This window comes from Notamacropus eugenii, chromosome 3 (assembly GCF_028372415.1).
Source record: "Notamacropus eugenii isolate mMacEug1 chromosome 3, mMacEug1.pri_v2, whole genome shotgun sequence".
Taxonomy (NCBI): Eukaryota; Metazoa; Chordata; class Mammalia; order Diprotodontia; family Macropodidae; genus Notamacropus; species Notamacropus eugenii.
The window spans coordinates 65,750,432-65,768,615 of NC_092874.1; the positions used below are offsets into that span (position 1 = coordinate 65,750,432).

The 18,184-nt window shown below is 39.2% G+C and overlaps 1 protein-coding gene and 1 long non-coding RNA gene across 6 annotated transcripts in view; one reads left to right on the forward strand and one right to left on the reverse strand.

The window, feature by feature from the left end:
* PRTFDC1 (phosphoribosyl transferase domain containing 1) overlaps nt 1–17,135 on the reverse strand; it is a 96,781-nt gene extending 79,646 nt beyond the window's left edge. For all 5 annotated transcript variants that reach the window (XR_011976675.1, XR_011976674.1, XM_072651756.1 and 2 more), the window contains exons 1-3: nt 17,007–17,135; nt 7,234–7,340; nt 4,047–4,230 (exon numbers count right to left, since the gene is read on the reverse strand). Coding sequence is in view for 3 of the 5 variants with exons in the window: in XM_072651756.1 (XP_072507857.1) it covers nt 4,047–4,230; nt 7,234–7,340; nt 17,007–17,054 (339 nt within the window). In the remaining 2 variants the exon portion in view is untranslated. The remainder of the gene's footprint in view (nt 1–4,046; nt 4,231–7,233; nt 7,341–17,006) is intronic.
* Nucleotides 15,530–18,184, forward strand: part of LOC140532817 (uncharacterized) — a 36,833-nt gene continuing 34,178 nt past the window's right edge. The window contains exon 1 of the long non-coding RNA XR_011976676.1: nt 15,530–17,078. This is a non-coding gene — a long non-coding RNA (uncharacterized lncRNA). The remainder of the gene's footprint in view (nt 17,079–18,184) is intronic.

Below are 18,184 nucleotides of genomic sequence, written 5' to 3' on the forward strand. Positions count from 1 at the left end.
CCTAGAGTTAGGAAACCTGTGTTCAAATCCTGACTCTCACCCTTACTATCTGTATGACTTTGGTCAAGGCAGTTAATTTCTATAAGTCTCTTTTTCCCCATCTGGAAGCAACCCTAAGGTCCCTTTCAGCTCTAAAGTTTGTGATTGTAAAGATTCCTTACCTGCTGGCCACCTTCTGATGATAAACTTCTCTGAACTTAGCTAGTCTGATCCTCCTCCAGATATCCAGTTCACTCCTGGGTTATGTTCAAAGCTTTTCTAGTGGGGCAGGACCTGACACAGATTGGGCTCCACTGGGGTAGCCTTCAAGTAGCCAGGCTACACCATGATAAGGAGTTGGAAGAACACTTCAGACGGTTAGCTTTTAAAATTATATATTTCTTTTTAAATTTCTAGGAAGAAATAGTTGGATTATCTGACTAGGGCTATATGATACTTGGACAACAGCCCTTGCATCACTCCAACCTCCTGGGTAACAGACTTCTAGAATTGTTCTTGGCTCCAGGCATGCCATTTTTAAAAAGGCTGCTCCCAATGACTCTGTTTGAGAGGCACGCAGAAGCCCCAAACACCCTAGGGGAATAAGCTGGTTTGGTTACCCTTATTTGGCTGTGTTTATTTAGTATACTTTCTTTAATTAGCCTGTGCCCTGGAGGGGAGAGGTGAGAGCCTGATCTGATGCAGACTCTCTTCCTTTTGAATAGTATCCATGACTTTTCCACAAGTCTTTGCTCATCACATCCTAGCCTGGACCAGCTTCTTCCACCCACTTCTAAGGATATTTAATTAGAGGTCAAGCATGCCTTGAGTAGCTGTTCCTTTACAGGAGTTCTTTTGGAGTTCTCAGACACTGTCCCAGGAGTTGATCTGTCTCACCCAGTTACTTTCCTTTTCTTGCATTTGGTAGCAAGAAGAAGGATGTCATCATTAGCTCTTCTTATTTACCAGCCTTGGGATTGTGAATAACTATGAGTCAGAAGCTTGAGAATGCCCCTGCTGAGCTTTAGAAATGCAAGTGTTTCTTCTGAACTGGGGTACAGTGAAAGTGGTTATTTGGACAACCACTAAATTATATTCAGTTAATAGTAATGATGGTAATGATGATGATGATGATATGGTACATCTATGTTCTGAAGATCTTTATCCCAACTCCCAAACTCACAGATAAGCTGGGTCCCACAGCAAGGCTATATCTTGCCTTCCAAGTTCTTAGAGGCACCCCTGAGAAGTTGGACATGATTTCTACTACCATGAGCTTGACCTCCCACAAGTATGCTTCATCCTAAAATTGTTAGTTGTGAATCATTACAGACAGCTGGCCTTAAAGTAGCTTGCAGAAAGGAGTAGACTAAGAATACTAAAATAGTAGAATACTAAGGTAGTAGAAAAAGAATAATTAGAATAAAATATCACCCCAAAAGTCTGACACACACTCCTACAAATACATACATGATCCAAGGGAAAGGGGGTTCAAGGTTAGAGAGTACATATTCTTCTAGAGGGGTGCTCAAGAAATTTCCCTTAAGCAAGGAAAATCTGCATCCAATCTATTCTTGGCTGCTAATGCAGACACTTGACAACAGTTGCTCTCCTAGAGAGGGGAAGAATGTTGGGATGCCAATGAGAAGATGGGAAGTCTAAAGTCTTCCCAGACATTTCAAGCCTTACAAGGTCCTCCTAGAGCTAAAGCAAAGGAGGCAAACCGGGCCGAAGCCTCTCCTCCTTCCCTGCCCCAATTCATTCCTTATTCAGGGGCATGATAAAAAGTCATTTTTATTCTAATTTCTGGAATTCTCCAATCCTATTCTATATTTTTATAAAAGACCAAATGAAATCTCCAATCAATTAGCTCAGACTTCTAGTCCGGAATCATTTCACTTCATCAAATAACTTTCCAAGACTTTTCATGTTTAATCTATGATTGTTAAATTGATTGTTCATCTTACTACTTATTTTAAATGGAGTGGGTTGGTTTAATTGAGCAAATATCAATCAATCCTAGCTTTATAATAATTATAAAAATAACAACTAACATTTGTATAGTGCTTTCAGGTTTACCAAGTGCTATAACATATTTTCATTTGAACCTCACAACAACTCTGCACCTTCATTTTATGGTTGAGGAAACAAACTGTGAGGGCTTAAGTAATGTATCTAAAATTCAAGGCAGAAAATCAAATTCTGGTCGTCCTTACTCCAAGTTCAGATTTATTTACCATGTTAATTAAAAACACAGATAATTAGAGATAGAGTAATTTTGTTTTGGAGTTAAAGGGTCATCAAGAAAGACTGAAAAAATCAAAGATTGAGACTAAAAGAGAGTGCTTTTCAACTTGGGCCTGAAACTGATTCATGTGAAATGGCCCATGTGTTTAAGGGCAAGTGAACTTCTCTGTTATGGAGCAAATTGAGGACAGTGGTATTGGTAGATTTCCAGGTGAAGGGACTTTGCAAGAAATTGAAGAGTGGGTCTGGCCACAAAAAGCTGGCCCTCAAACACCAAGACCCATCAAACAATCTAGTGAAGCTAACAGAATTAAAACTTTGCCTGTCTTAACACTCTTCTAGTTGTCCAATCTCAAACTATTATAGCTTGAAGCTATGCCTTATTTCTCACGTGCTTTTCTTGGACCCTCTGAGGAGATTCCTGGTTTAAATCTCTGAAGTCATTCCTAACTCATCTGCCAATTTTCTGGCTCTGCTTCACGATTCTGATCAGAGCTAAGACTAGAAATATTTTCATCTGGGACAGGAAGAGAGCATGGTACAAATCACAGTTGGTTCTTCCTTCTTAAGGGAAGATAGTCCACTGACAGGGGCATCACAGCAAGAGGACGCTGGGAGCACAGTGGCCCTGGGGATGATGGTACCAAATGACAGCTCAGGCAAGATGAATTACAGGACTATCATTGGCTATGGGAGGAATCATGCCCATTTGGATGTTTGCATCCTATTGGGAAGAGATTCACCTCCCAAATGATGCTGACACTCGAGCAAAACTCCATTCACTTCTTATTAGTTACTACCCTGGTTGGGCCCTTTATTTTAAATAGAATTTCCCAAATGTACTCTCTTCTCCTTGCTCACCTCACCACACACAACTCTACTTCCCAAACTAAACTTCATTATAGCCTTTCATGGACCATACCCTGGGGAGGAATTGGGTGTGAGAAAAAAACACTTCACAGTTGAATCTGGTAACATACAGTAGGCTCTGTAACTAGTTCATTTAAGTAATAAAACTGCATTCATAAATAACCAAACTAATGACATATATACATACATATTCTCTTTCTGTATGTGTGTATATATGTAAGAGAAAATTTCTCATATATGTATATATACATATGTGCATATACATACATCATACATATATGCATATATACATATATATGAGAGAGATTGAGATTTTCTCACACATGGCATTGTAAGTAGTTGACTTAGTAGATACATAGAACACATCTTGACAAGGTGGGTGAGAAGATACAAGAGAGAAGTAAAAAAAGGATTAAGGTCCTAAAGTCTTTGGAAGAGAAAGTCCTCTTCTCTTTTCAAAAGTTCTGTTAGTTTGGGGGAACCTTTGTTTGGCATTGCCCTGGGCCTGCTTAAGTCATATTAGGAGACAGGGTACCTGCAAATGGCTCCCCTTCTTCAGTTTCTGGTCATGCTTGGAGACCAAAGCAAAGATATCTGTTATATATCTGTATAGGGACAGAAACCCTAGACCACCCCAATCCTCTCCCACTTGATATGTCAAGGTAAAGCCTTGGAAAGTTATCATGTGGAACTTTTACTTTAGTTGAATATTTTTATGTCAATACAACAAAAACAGTTTTGGGGGAAAATAAAAGTAATTGTGTTATACTATAATAATTTTTAAAAAATTAAGTAAAACAAGCTTTTCCCCCTAAAATAGTCCCATCTACCAAGCCACTTCTTTTTTTCAGAATTTTTATTTTCAGAAATTTGATTTCTCTGAACATTTTTATTTGGTTCCAGGCTTTTGTAATTGAAATGCAATTGAAATGGAGAATCTGCTGCCTTACCTTGTAACTCTTTGGTCTGATGAAGTCAACCTTCATAGAGACAAATGTATCTGAATTTCGACTGATATTCTTTAGATTCTCCACAAGATCAACGCAGAACTTATAACTCCCTTTAAGCATGCACAGAACCATGATGTCACAGCATCCAATGTCATTCATGATATCCTTTGCTAACTTCTCGGTCCTGGAAAGGAAATAAAAGGACAAAAAAATACATTTGTTGGGGTCACAGTGTTCCAGCTACAACTGCGCAAAGCACAATATCCAGCATTAGATTGCACTTTGAGGGAAAAGTATTTAGTTGCACAAAGGAGCTCCAAACTAGTAAAACTATGTGATTTCTAAAATTAAAAGGTCATAAATATTAAAATGAAAAGGTTCATAAACATCACTATGGTTGGTTTTTGGTGAGTGGGAAATGAGCAGTAGCAACAAGTGACGTGTGCATAATGCTTTTAAATCTTTAGCTTTACATGCATGAGCTCGTTTGCGCCCAAACCCCTCAGTGTAGGTGCTTCATACACCAGCAGTATTATTTTACCGATGAGTCAAATCAACAAACTCTGGTTCTGTGCTAAGTGCCGAGGACACAAAGCAAAACCAATCCCTGCTCATACAATAAAGGAAAAGACAATATGGAACAACTATATACAAATAAGACTTATATAGGGTGAATTGGAGATATCTCAGAGGGAAGACACTGGCATGTAAAGGGACCAGGAAAAGCTTCTTACAAAAGGTCGATTGTAAGTGACTTGAAGGAGGATAGCAGGCCAGTGAAAACAGAGTAGAGAAACAATGTTGCCCTGTGCTAAGAGCAGTAAGGAAGCCAGTGTCATTGAATTATAGAGGGGAATAAAGCGTAAGAAACTCAGAAAGGTAGTAGGTGCCAGACCATGAAGGGTTTGAAAGCTAAATAGAAGATTTTATATTTGAAACTGAGGGTTATACAGAATGACTCGAGTTTATTGAATGTGGTGGAGGGGGAATGACATGGTCAGACATGTACCTTAAGAAAGATTGCATTGGTAGCTGAGAGATGGATGGATTAGAGTAGGGAGAGACTTGAGGGAGGAAGACTGACCAGAAGATTTTTACAGTAAGTCCTGGTGTGAGGTGTATAAGGCCTGCGCCAGAATGGCAGAAGAGTCAGGGGAGAAAGGGTCATATACAAGAAATGCTACAAAGGTATAATAGACAGGACTTGGCAACGGATGGGATGCAGTGGGGTGAGAGGGACTGGAAGTCAAAGATAAGACGAGCACTGGGAGGATCATGGTGCCCTCAACATATAACAGGAAAGTTAGAAAGATAGAGAGAATTGTGAGGGAAAGATGAATTCAGTTTTGTACATCTTGAGCTTAAGATGGTGAGCAAGAGATGGATAACTTTGGAAAGACTAATTTCAGTTGAATGATGAGGATGGAAGGAAGACTGCAGAATGGGAGGGAGAGAAGTACAGGCACCTCTTATAAATGGCCTTCTCTTAGTCTAGCCACTAAGGGGAGGAGTGACACAGGATGACAGGTAGTGGGAACAGATGAATCAAGGGAAGGTTTTTTGAGGATGGAGGAAGTACTGGCATGTTTTTAAGCAGTAGAGAAACAGCCAGTATAGAGTAAGAAATTGAAGATTAATGAGAGAGTGGAGATGATAGATGGGACTGACTGCTATGGAAGACAGGATGGTATGGGATCACTTTGCATGGAAAAAGTCTGCCTTGGCAAGAAGAAAGGCCCTCTTTCCATACTCAGAAGAGTAAACAAGGCTCAGAAAGATAAAGTGACTTGCTTTTTTCACAGAGGAAGGAATTTGGCATAAGTTTTCCTGTCTCCAAGGCCTGAAACAAGGCAATAGCATCCCACAGCCTTTTAAAATTAATTTTGCCAATTTGATAGATATGTGACACCTCAGACTTTTGATTCCCCTTCTAACACTCTCTTTAGGTTGTCTATTTCCTTTGTTTCCTCTTTGTTTTTAAAAAATATTTTTGCAGATATTCATCCATTTCTTTTAAGTTCCTCAATTAGTTAGTACCAATCAGGGTATGGTAACCAATGATAATTTTGTGAATTTACTTTGAGTTCATTGTGATCTTTTTTCTCTGTTGGATTTTGGTAATCTGAGTTTCCTCTATCCTTTTTTTAAAAGTAAATTTGCTAGTTATTGTTCAGTTTTATTAATCCTGAACCATACTACATGAGACATTTCATTATTCTGTCATCTTTTAAATTGCAAATATCCCAGGGGTAGCCAATGCCCTCATTATCAGTTGTAAAATGTAAATTCAAGTCAGTGATTGGCATGTGTGGGCTTATTTGGTGTGAGCAGAACGGGAGAGATAGAAACTAGATCAGGTAAGGAACCTTTCTTTAACCAAGCAGGTGGGCAATTCCTCTGAAACTTAATCTTCTAGAGAGTTGCCAAGAGTAGAGATGCTGGAGTCAACTCCACACAGCCGAATTGTTCAATTTTCACTGCCAGCATTGAGACCTCAGAAATCAGCAGTTGCTATAAAGTTAGACTTGACTTAGTATTTTTTAACAGCTAGACTTAAAAAAGAGTTAGTAATGCAGATTAAGCTTAAACTGAATGATTGATTCATTACTCCCCTCCCCAATTTAGTTGTTAAACCTTTAGTAGCACCCCTCTGAGAGACAGATCATGTGCTTTGCCCAGGGTCACACCATTAGTATGTGTTAGAATCACCACTTGACTCTAGGTTCTCCTAATTCTGAGGCCAATGGACTGTCCAAAATGTCATGATGCCTTTTAAAAAGTAAAAATTGAGGAAGATAGCAATGAAACCCTTAAGAATTTTCTTTTGTCATGTCAAAAAAAAAGGAACCGGTTCATTGATTGCCTATTTGGGGATATCAAGAAATAAGGAAGGCAATGGGAGGTCCTGAGGTATAGAAAAATGCACCAAAAACTTGAAGTTGAAGGGACCTTAAATGTTCAACCCCCTTATTTTACAGAAAAAGAAATCACAGCTCAGACAGTGTCTTGCTCAGGCATAGGTAGCAAGGTAATCAATCAGTTCTATCACAGAGGAAGGGTCGGGATGAGGCCTCTGACTCCGTTTTTTTTTTTTTTTATGGTATCATACATCCTTTCAGATCATGCTTTAAGGTCTGCTTTTAGCCTCTCAAATTGAACTAAGCATCTAAGAAGAAAACTTACCTACCTGTCCATAATGACACCATGAGGTATAAGCACATGGTTCAGATCTCCATAATAGTGTTGTGGGTATGTGAATAAATCCAAGTTGTATCCTGGCCAACCATCGGAAATCTGAAAATAAAATTACTTGGGTTGAAATTATCTTTAATTACATAGTATATTTAAAAACGTACCTACAGAACTAGCAAACAACCACCAAGAATATGATCTATTACTGTCTACAAAGGTTATGGCAATAAAGATCCTTCTTATATCCTCTAAGAATCTCTTAAAATTCCTGCCATTTGTGGATGTTAAGTAACCCCCTCCTGGATCACTGCCTTGTCATGGTGGAGAGACTGTGTAGCTCAATGAAACTATGAGCTATGCTGTGCAGGATTACTCTAGACAGACAGGTCACAGTCGAGAGTTCTGACAAAAGGTGATCCCTTGAAGAAGGAAATGGCAAACCACTCCAGTATCTTTGCCAAGAAAACCCCACAGGTTGGATCCTGAGGTGCTATGGTCTATGGGGTCATGAAGAGTCAGACACAACTGAAAAACTGAACAATTGATAGAGAACACTGATAGAGAAACTGGCCCTGAATAAATTACACTATTCTAGAGCAAGACAGGTCTTACATCTCATGAATGTCAAACTTCATATCCTCTCTGTGCATCTGTTTCCTTCCCTTCTCTACTTCACCCATCCAAGTCTGATCCATCTCTCAGGCCCAGTCTGAGTTTTGCCTCTTCCATGGAGATATCCCCAGTTACTCTAGGTCTTACTGACTTGGGACTTGGAATTTCTATAGCACTATACTGGTGGGGGAGGAGAAGGAAAGGGACAACAGATTGATGATTTCATTGATGTAGGGAATTACTACTGGGGAAAAACCCCTCCACTTTCCCCAAGTAGAACTATTCTACAGTTTATGGCCTTAGAAAGCTGCTTGGGTACCAAGAGGTTGTGACTTGACAAAGTTCACATAGTCAGTCTATTTCAGAAGTTGACCTTGAACTCAGATTTTCTTGAGTTCAAGGCTGGCTTTCCATTCGCTGTGCTAAACTAACTTTCCAACCCTAAATACTATTTAACCATTTGGATTTTTTGTGTGTTTGTTTTTGGTCTGGACCTAAGATTACATCAGTCTGGGGGAATTCTCTAGTTTGGAAACTCCCTGCACTGATAAAGATGGCCACTTATCTATAACTTCTAGTCCTAGAGGGCAGTGGACAGCCAGAGGAGGTTAAAAGACTTGCTCCTAGTTTCAAAACTAGGGTGTGTCAGATGTAGGACTCAAAGCCAGATCTTTCTGCTGTCAGGCTGGCCATTTATCCACCATGCCATGCTGCTACTCAGTAGTATATGTGTACATGTGCATGTGTGTGCGCATGTTCATGTGTATGTAATCCAATAAGTATCTTTTAAGCACTACGTTAGACACTACTTACATCCTACATATTGCCTGTTATTGGGTAGTGATTATTATTACATGTCTCCTCTATTAGACCCTAAGTTCCAAGAGGCTTCAAAGGCATAGTGACTTCTGCTACTTCTGCACATCCTGCTGAATCTGCATGTTCTTAATAAACATTTTTTTTCATATTAATTTAGGTTACACTAGTTCAGAGCTCATGATCATTTGAAGGGAAAGTATGCTAGGGATTTTTGGGATTTTCCCTCATCTTTGCTTAGAAAACTGATATGAACATTACTGCTAAAGGTACACTTCACCTTTTTATAGAAAGCAAACTTTAGAACTATTTTGATGGACCTATGATCTCACTGATGGAGGTGCTCTTTCAAATAGTATGGTTTGAAAAGTAATAAACGTGTCAAATGAGTCATACAACAGGACCAAGAGTAATCTGAATCTATTTTTCTCTTAAATGGAGAGAACTCTGTAATCTCTATTTTGAGTCATTTAAAATAACTTATGACTTAGATTTCTTTTTGTTTTCAGATAATTTTAAAAGGAATCAAATTTAAAATTAAATTAAAATTTAAAATAATATTAAACAGCACGTGTATGTGCATGCATATGCATACACACACACATAAACAACAGAGGTTTGAAAACAAAGATGTTTATTTTAACTAATCTCCTTTCTTCTAGTTGTAACTACCAAATCACTTAAACTTGTGAACAGAAAATCTGGCACAGAAGACTCAAGAGAGGCATAAAAAGGCAAACATGAAGGAGAAATCATGAGGGACTTAATAAGGTTAAACTGTTTACATTCCCAAATGGGAAGATGATACATGTAACTCCCAAGAACTTTATAATCATTAGGACAGTTAGGAGACTACTAAGATGGAGAACATGGGTATGAGTCTATTATATTGGGGTGATCTTGAAAGAAAAATGGAAGACTGAGAAAGAGGGAAGTACTGGAGAAGGGAGAAGAAAGGGAAAGAATTGGAGGAAAATTATCTCATAAAAGAGGCACTCAAGGAAGTTTTTATAATGGAGGGGAAGTGGGAGAGAGGTGGCAAAGCTTGAATTTTTACTTTCGTCTGAACTGGTTCAAAGAGGGAAGAATATGTATACACACAAAATTGGGTATAGAAATCCATATTAGGAGGAGAAGTGGCTAAGAGAAAGGGGGGATGATAAGAGGGGCAAATTAAGGGAAGCAGTGATAGGAAGCAAAACAGACTTTGAGGAGGGGCAGGATAAAGAAAAGAGAGAGAAGGATAAACAGAAGATAATAGGATGGATGGAAATACATAGCTAGTCATCATAACTGTGAATGTGACTGGGATGAGCTCACTCCTAAAATGGAAACAGAGAGCAGAATGGATTAGAAACCAGACTCCAACAATATTTTGCTTACAAGTAACATACTTAAAATACAAAGATATACAAAGGGTTAAAATAAGAGCTAGAGCAGAATCCATTTCAGCCAAAGCCAAAAAGGCAAGGGTAGCAATCATAATCTCAGACACAGCAAAACAAAAATATTCCTAATTAAAAGTGATAATCATGGAAAATACATTTTGCTTAAAAGTATGATAGGCAATGAAATAATATAATATGAAACATATATGCACCAAATAGCATAGCATCCAAATTCTAAAAGGAAAAGTTAAATGAATTCCAGACAGTAAAATAGACAGTAAATAGACAATAAAACTGTACTATAGTGGGGGACCTCAATTTGCCTCTCCCAGAACTTGATAAATATAACCATAACACAAATAAGAAACAAGTTAAGCAGATGAACAGAATTTTGGAAAAGTTAGATATGAGAGAATTCTGTGGGAAATTAAATAAGAATAGAAAGGAATATATCTTTTTTGTCTGATTATATATGGTACGTTGACAAAAATTGACCATATATTAGGGCACCAAAACTTCACAAACAAATGTAGAAAAGCAGGTATACTAAATGCACCCTTTTCAGACCACAATGCAATAAAAAATATATTCAATAAAGGATAATAAAAAATAGATTCAAATTAATTGGAAACTAAATATTCTAATCTTTAAGGATGAGTGGGTCAAGGACAAATCATAGAAACAATAAATAATTTCAGAAAATAGAATGACAAGACAACATACTAAAATTTGTGGGATGCAGCCAAAGCAGAACTTATGGAAAATTTATATCTCCAAATGGTTACATTGATGAAAGAGCAGTTCAATGAATTGGGTATGCAATAGTAACAACAACAACAACAAAAAACCAAACTAGAAAAAGAACAAATTTTAAATCCCCAATTAAATACCAAAAAAAGAAAATTTTGAAAACAAAGGAGAGATTAATAAAATTGAAAATAAGAAAACCATAGAAATGTAAAGTGGATAGAACACCAGTCCTGGAGTCAGGAGGACCTAAGTTCAAATCTGGCCTCAGACACTTGACAGGCACTAGCTGTGTGATCCTGGGCAAGTCACTTACCCTTGCAAAAAAACAAACAACCAAATTATGGAACTAATAAATAAAACTAGGAAGTAGTTTTATGAAATAACCAATACAGCAGATAACCTACTGGTTAACTTGATTTAAAAAAAGCCCAGAAACCCAAATTGCCAATTTCAAAAAATGAAAAGAGTGAATGTATACCAATGAAAACTAAATTAAGGCAATTATTAAGAGCTTTCTCTAACGTTATAAAAGCATTTTGACCCTTAGTCCTATTTCTTACATAGAAACAACATTTTTTGAGAATATATTTTTACAGATGGACAAAACTTATTCAACTTAGGTATTTTGGGGGGAGGGGGAACCTTGCACAGAGAGTTGAAGGAATGACTTTCGTGACAAAATGTAGCACTCCAAAATGCAAGACAAGAATTCATAGAATCACAGAATAACAAAACTGGAACGCTAGAAGGGACATCAGAGGTCTTCTAGTCCAGTCCATACCAAAAAGGCGTCCCTGACGTAACCTTCCCAACAGGTGCTCATCCAGCCTTCTCCTTGACAATCTGTGAGGAGGAGGATTCTACAACTTCTTCAACTTTTCAATAACTATATTTGTAAGGAAGTTTCTCCTGACTTCAAAACTAAATTTGTCACTTTGTGACTTTATCCCTTTGTACCTAATCCAGCCCTCTGATGCCAAACACAGTAAGTATAATCTCTCCCCCACACATTGCTGTGAAGGACTAGGTTCTCCCTTCATAATAGGGGTTATTTCCCCCTAAAAAGTAACAAAGTTGTCTCAGGGATTTGATTGACCAAGTCTCTGTCTTTGACTCAACTTGCTGGTCATCTAAGGGTATGAAAAGTCCTGCTGAATGGAATCAGGGCCCCTGACTTGGATTTTTGACTACCAACTAAGTCACTATACCCTGCCTTGTTGACCAGACACATTTACATATGGATATAAGGCAACATTCAAGGAAACTAAATGCCACTGTATCCTTGCAGCATTAGGCAAAGTAAACCTCCTTATGTTCACTGTTCAGTGATATTCAAGTCCTCTTAACTTAAATAGGCAGATGGCATTAAGTCTGCCTCTATATCTGTCAAACACATACAACTATCATTTACATGTACTATCCTCCTTACATCTTTTTTTTCTCCAACCTACACATCCCAAGTTCCTTTAGCTTATCCTCATATGACATGGGATTAAGGCCTTTCACCATCTTCATTTGCCCTCCTTTGGACAAGCTTGTCAATGTTCTTTTTAACTCATGACTATTACCATTCCCATTTTACAGATGAGGAAATAGAGGCAGAAAAGTTAAGTAATTTGCTCAGGGTCAAATAATAAGAGTGATGCCAAATTTGAATCCAAGTCTTCCAGGTCCAGCACTCTGTCCATCATACTACTTGGCTGACTTTAGGTTCAGACTTGAGATTTTATTAATGTGAGAGACTACAGGTGTGGAAATTCCCTTTTCTGATGTACATTAGCAAGTCATCAGTGATTTATAGTCTTTGAGAGCTACCTAGGGGGCTGAGAAGTTAAGTAACTTGTCCAGGGTCACAGAATCTCTGTGTAATAGGCTGGGCTTGAGCCTGGCCTTCAATATAATAATTCTTGCTGTCTCTGAACCCCATAACATGATTAATTCAGAAAGAGGAATGAAAACTTCTTACAATAGTAATCAACCAGATTCTGGTTTCATCTAAAATATGAAATACATTTGAATTTAAAATCCTTAGATCTCCTCAAGTTCCTATACTTATAAAAACTGCCAACAACAAAAAAAAATTCTTTGCCTAATGTTACAATTGGACCAGTTTTAAAGCAGACTTTATTTTGCAAATACAAATGATTTTGGATCATCTGCATGGGGATTTTCTGCAGTGAATTTTTAATTCCTTTTTTAAGCCTGGGAATAACCAAGGGAAAATTCTAATCAGTTTCTAAGTGTTAAGGAGCAGGTGCTCAGATTAAGGGTTTTCAGTTTTTTATTTTCCTTTTAATTACATACACAGGAGGGAAAAACACTATGACTTTTCCACTGGCTTTCCCATTGCCTCTAGGATATAATACAGACTTCTCAGCCTCCAAAATGTAGCCCCAACCTATCTTTCCAGATTTTTTTCCACATTACTGCCTTTCCCAGACTCTATATTGCAGTCAACTGTTTCCTGATCTCAATGTCTTCTCCCCCATGCTATATATTCCCTTAAATCAGGGGTGCTTAACTCTTGTGTCATTAATTCCTTTGATACTTTGGTAAGCCTGTAAACTCTCAGAAAAGTGTTTTAAATGCATAAAATAAAATATGTAAGTTACAAAGGAAACCAGTTATATTGAAATGGTTATCAAAATACTTTTTAAAAGTTCACAGACCTCAGGTTAAAAACACTTGTCTCAAATCACCCAAGGATACAGAGCCTATGGGGCTCTCCACTGGATTTCCTCCATCAACCTGAAGCCTCTTGCATCCCTGAAATTCATATATTGGACTCATCCTGTGGCATCACTCTGATCGGACAGCTCCACCTAGAAACCTCACTTAGGGAGGGTGTCTAGGCCGACGATGACTCAGGATTTCCTTTACCATGCCCAGCACAACATAAGGCACCCTAGTCTCTTTCCTGACCTCTTCAGCTTTCTCTTATGTGTGGTCTTTTCCCACTAAAATGTAAGTTCCTTGAGGGTAGGGGTTATCTTTCTTTCTACTTGTATAAACACCCCAGCTCTGGCACACAGTAAGTGTTTAATAAATAATCATTGACTGGTTGATTGATCTACCTTTCAGAATCCTTTTCACATACTTTACACATGATTTGCTGCTTTATGGGAGTACTCAAAGAGCCAAGTACTTCAAAAGTTACAGTATCTGAATAAAAGATGTACATTTTTAGCATGACATTTTAGCAACACTACTTATTACTCACTTATTTTCTATCTTGAATACAAATTACTCACACTTTATTTTCTATCTTCTTTGGAACAGTCATTTTAGTAGTCATATGGCATTAAGGTAGTATGGAAAAATATCTAGCATTAATTAAGTGTGCACACTAAGCTAAGTGCTTTACAAATATCTCATTTGATCCTCATGACAACAAGGGGAGGTGAGATCTATTTCTATCCCCAGATAATACAGAAGAGGAAACTGAGGCAAAGAGAGGTAAAATGACTTACTCAAAGTCGCATAGTCAGTCTGAGGCTGGATTTACACCTAGGTCTTCCTGACTTCCTGGGCAGCCTAGTGACGCAGTGGATAGAGTACCAAGTCTGGCATTAGGAAAACTCATTTTCCTGAATTCAAATCTGGCATCAGATATTTACTAGCTGTGTGGCCCTGGGCAAGTCACTTAAACTTGTTTCCTCATCTACAAAATGAGCTAGAGAAGGGAATGTGCCAAGAAAACCTTAAACTGAAATGAACAACTTTCTAGCTCCAGGCTCAGCCCTGGATACACTACTGTGCCACCTAGCTCCAAGTAATAGTGGGTAGTAAGCCAACCCTGAGGTCAAAAAAATATGAATTCTTGCTCTTAATAACAAGTCACTTAACCTGTAAGCACCCCAGGAACTCTCTAAGACTAAACTGTAGAGAAAGTGCTGACCTGGGCATAAGAGTATTTCCTCATCAGAAACCATAAAACATACACATTACATGGTTCCTTTCCAAAAGGCAGAGTTCAATGAGATCTCAGAGAGGATCAAGGTCACACACTCTCACATTTTATTAATAAAGTGAAACCCAGGGGGATTTGTCCAGGGTCGCAAAAGGTAGCCCCGTAAATATCTAAGTATAAATAATGCTGGACTACATCCAGGATCAGTGAGGGTTAGAATCCCGCCCTACTCTAGGTAGTTTAATCACATAATTTTCTGTACCCCAGTTTTCTCTTTTAATCCAGACTCCACCACTACCACTTGTATAACATTGAGAAAGTCACCTTAGTTTCTATAGGCCTCAGTTTCCTCAAATGTAAAATGAGTGAGTCACACTACACAATTTCTAAGATCTTTTTGAAGTCTAAATTGGAGACCCTATGTAGCATATTCCTTACAGGATCTTTGTGAGGGAGGCACTTAAATAAGCTGTTTTAAATATTATCCGAACTCAGAACACAGAACCATTATAGCCAGCTGGTTCTAAGCTGTGAGAAATTTTACCTCTCTGACCTCCCCTCTTTATACTGGTTTAATTTTGTGATAGTGGAAATGGGGAAACAACAGTAAGCTATAATCTTAACTTCTTTTAGGGTTGTTTTCTTTGGGCTGTTTTTTGGTCAAGGAAATTAATTTTGAGAGAAATTTCTTGGTGGATTCTTTACTGGAAGGGAAAGCTTCAGTTCAGTGACTGAAAATTTAATTGCTTGAGGCAGAAGCCAAAACATTCCGAGCGATTGTTCTCATAACTACCCAATTTTGAAAGTGTTTGCTCTTTTCCGAAAACACATCCAAGTGAGCACGAAAATGCGTACCACAGCATATTTTAATGCCAAGACCCATGAACCTCCTCAAGGGGGATAATAAATGTAAAGCATTTTGTAAACCTTAAAGCACTGGAGCTAAAAGTAAAGCAACATTACTATTAATATGGAGGGTCATAAAAACCAGGTTCGATATAAGTCTTGGTGCAGGTTTAAGCTACTAAAGCTTGAGACTTTGGGGATATTGTTTACGTTGAATTGGTGATGAAACGCATCCTTAGAGATCATATTATCCAAGAAACTGAGACCCAGAGAAGTAACTTACCCAAGGAGTAACTGAATACACAGGTAGTAGAGTACAGAGACCAGGATTTCAACTGAGGTCTTCTGACTCCAAATCAATGGATTTCCACTAAAACCATGCCACTTTCACAATCCCCCTTGTTAAATGAAAGCTTGAACAACAAGTTCGAAAATGAAGGACCCTTAGTCCCTACCTGCCTCTGTCCATTTTTATTTTCTTCTTCTCCTCACTCCATTTATGCAAGTAAATATTATTTCCGGGTTAACTTACAGATCCCATTCAATTCCACAAAAATGTATTGAACTGAACTGACCTAGCCCCAAAACAATAAGATTTTGGGGGGATACCAAGGCCAGTATTTCCAATATCATTAACACTGAATGGAATTCTATAGGCCATGTAACACCCTGTAAAAGATATTTTCGGGGCTTTGCTTAGCATGGGGAAAACAGCTTCCACCTTTAACCTGAGTTGATGCTGGATCACAGCCAGAGATGGAAGAGTGGAAGGCGATTATATAAAAGATCAGAGCAAACACCTTTAAGCACCAGGGGTCTCACACCCTAGAGGGGCTGGTTCTCCAGGTAAGGACAGAGGTTCAGAGGTCAGCTGCCTAACTCTCATAATCCCACACTGATTCGGTCGAATTTTTCTTTTAATCTTACGGTAGTCTCAAGGCAGTGGAGGTAGGCGGAAAGGAAGGTAAGAAAAACCAAAGGGAAGGTTACAAAGCGCAGACCCACCTGCCTCTCTTACCTGCATCCTCCCCATCTCTAACCCTTCACTCCCATTTCTAAAAGCTAGGCCTGGAGTTTGCAAGGTTAGAGCAAGAACAAAAGGCAAGGTCAAAGGCCAGGGTGCTGGTAGGGCGGCTGGGGCTTTTGTGAGTGGAAGAGAAGAGAAGGTTGGAGTGTGGAAAAGATTGAGAAAGAGAAAAAAAAGAAAAAGCTATTTGCTGGGTTGGATTTTTCTAGGGCTAAGGATGGAGGGTCTTTGTTAGAAGATGGAAACAAAGTATCCCTGGGAGACACTGAGCGCCGCCCGAGGGTTTTCCTCCTCCTCTAAGAGGGAGAATTCCAGTCTGCAAAGAGATGGCCAAGGGTAGCAGCCTGGAGGGAGGGATGAAGGAGATACGGAGGGTGTGGGCGCTCACTACTGCCCGGAAATCAGGAGTTTCCATTTACCACGACCCCTCGCCTTTCGTCTCGCGCCTCCTCTCTCTTCCCAGCCATGTTTCTCCCGGAGGAAAGCAGGAAGTAAGGAAAGAAAGGGAGCCCGGAGCTCCAGGGAGGGGGTGAATGGGCAAGAGGGGCGGGGGCAGGGAGGGGAGGGGATGCGGCGCCGGGCACCGGCCTCTGGGGGACAGCTCCGCCCCTGCCCCCAGCCAGCTGGCGGGAAAGGATGGCTCTGCTGCCCCGGGCTCTCATTGGCCGGACGCCAACTCCTCCTTCTGCTTTTTTCCTCCTCGGCGCTGAGCTTCGGGAGGATGCCCTAATACGATACCTGAAGACCTGCTGCCAGCTCTGGGAGCCTCCGCGCTGGCCGGGGCTACTTGGCAGCCCCTCCTATGCCCGGTGTATGTTCCCCCAGCTGCTGAGGTGGGTGCCCCGGGGTGCTCGCGTCCCTGAGGTCTTTGAAAGTCCTGAACTATTCAGAAAAATGAAAAAAGCAGTGTCGACTGTTTCAGTTCTCCCCCCTCCCAAACATTTTCTTTTAAAACCTGAATTTAATCTTTAGGAAACACAAAAACAAAAACAAAAAATTCCAGTTGTTTAGAAAAAAAGGAGGATTGTATAAACACACAGAACTGCCATGCATAGTTTGTTTTTTTTATAGAAAGCTGGACAAATTACAATTATCCTGGTAGTAAAAAAAAATTGCTCTTTTTGTATCTCCATTCTGGAATTCTTTTTTATTTCTTCTGTGAATTTTAAGACGTCTTATGGATCCTCTTTTTCTCCCCCTTTCTGTTATCTATTGCTACTTACCACAGGACCTTCCTCTCCATAGAATCTCTCTCTTGTAACAACTATGTTTAGTCAAGAAAAATAAAGCCACATATTGACCAATATAGATTTCTAAGAGAATGAAGGGGCAGCAGGGGATTTCCATTTGCTTTTATCCTGCCAGATTCTCAACTCTGTTCCTCAAAGAAATCAGGCGCCTCTAAGGTCATATCCTAGACACATGAGTACTTGTGATATGTGTTTTTCCCATTTTTATTAATGATCATGGTCTCTGAACTCTCTCCAAGTTTTCCACATCCCCTCAAGTTGTGGAGCCCAGAACTGGACACAGTATTCCCCTAAGGGTGTGAGTTGGAGAACTTAAGGTGGAGGGTCTTTCTCAAATATGAACTGTA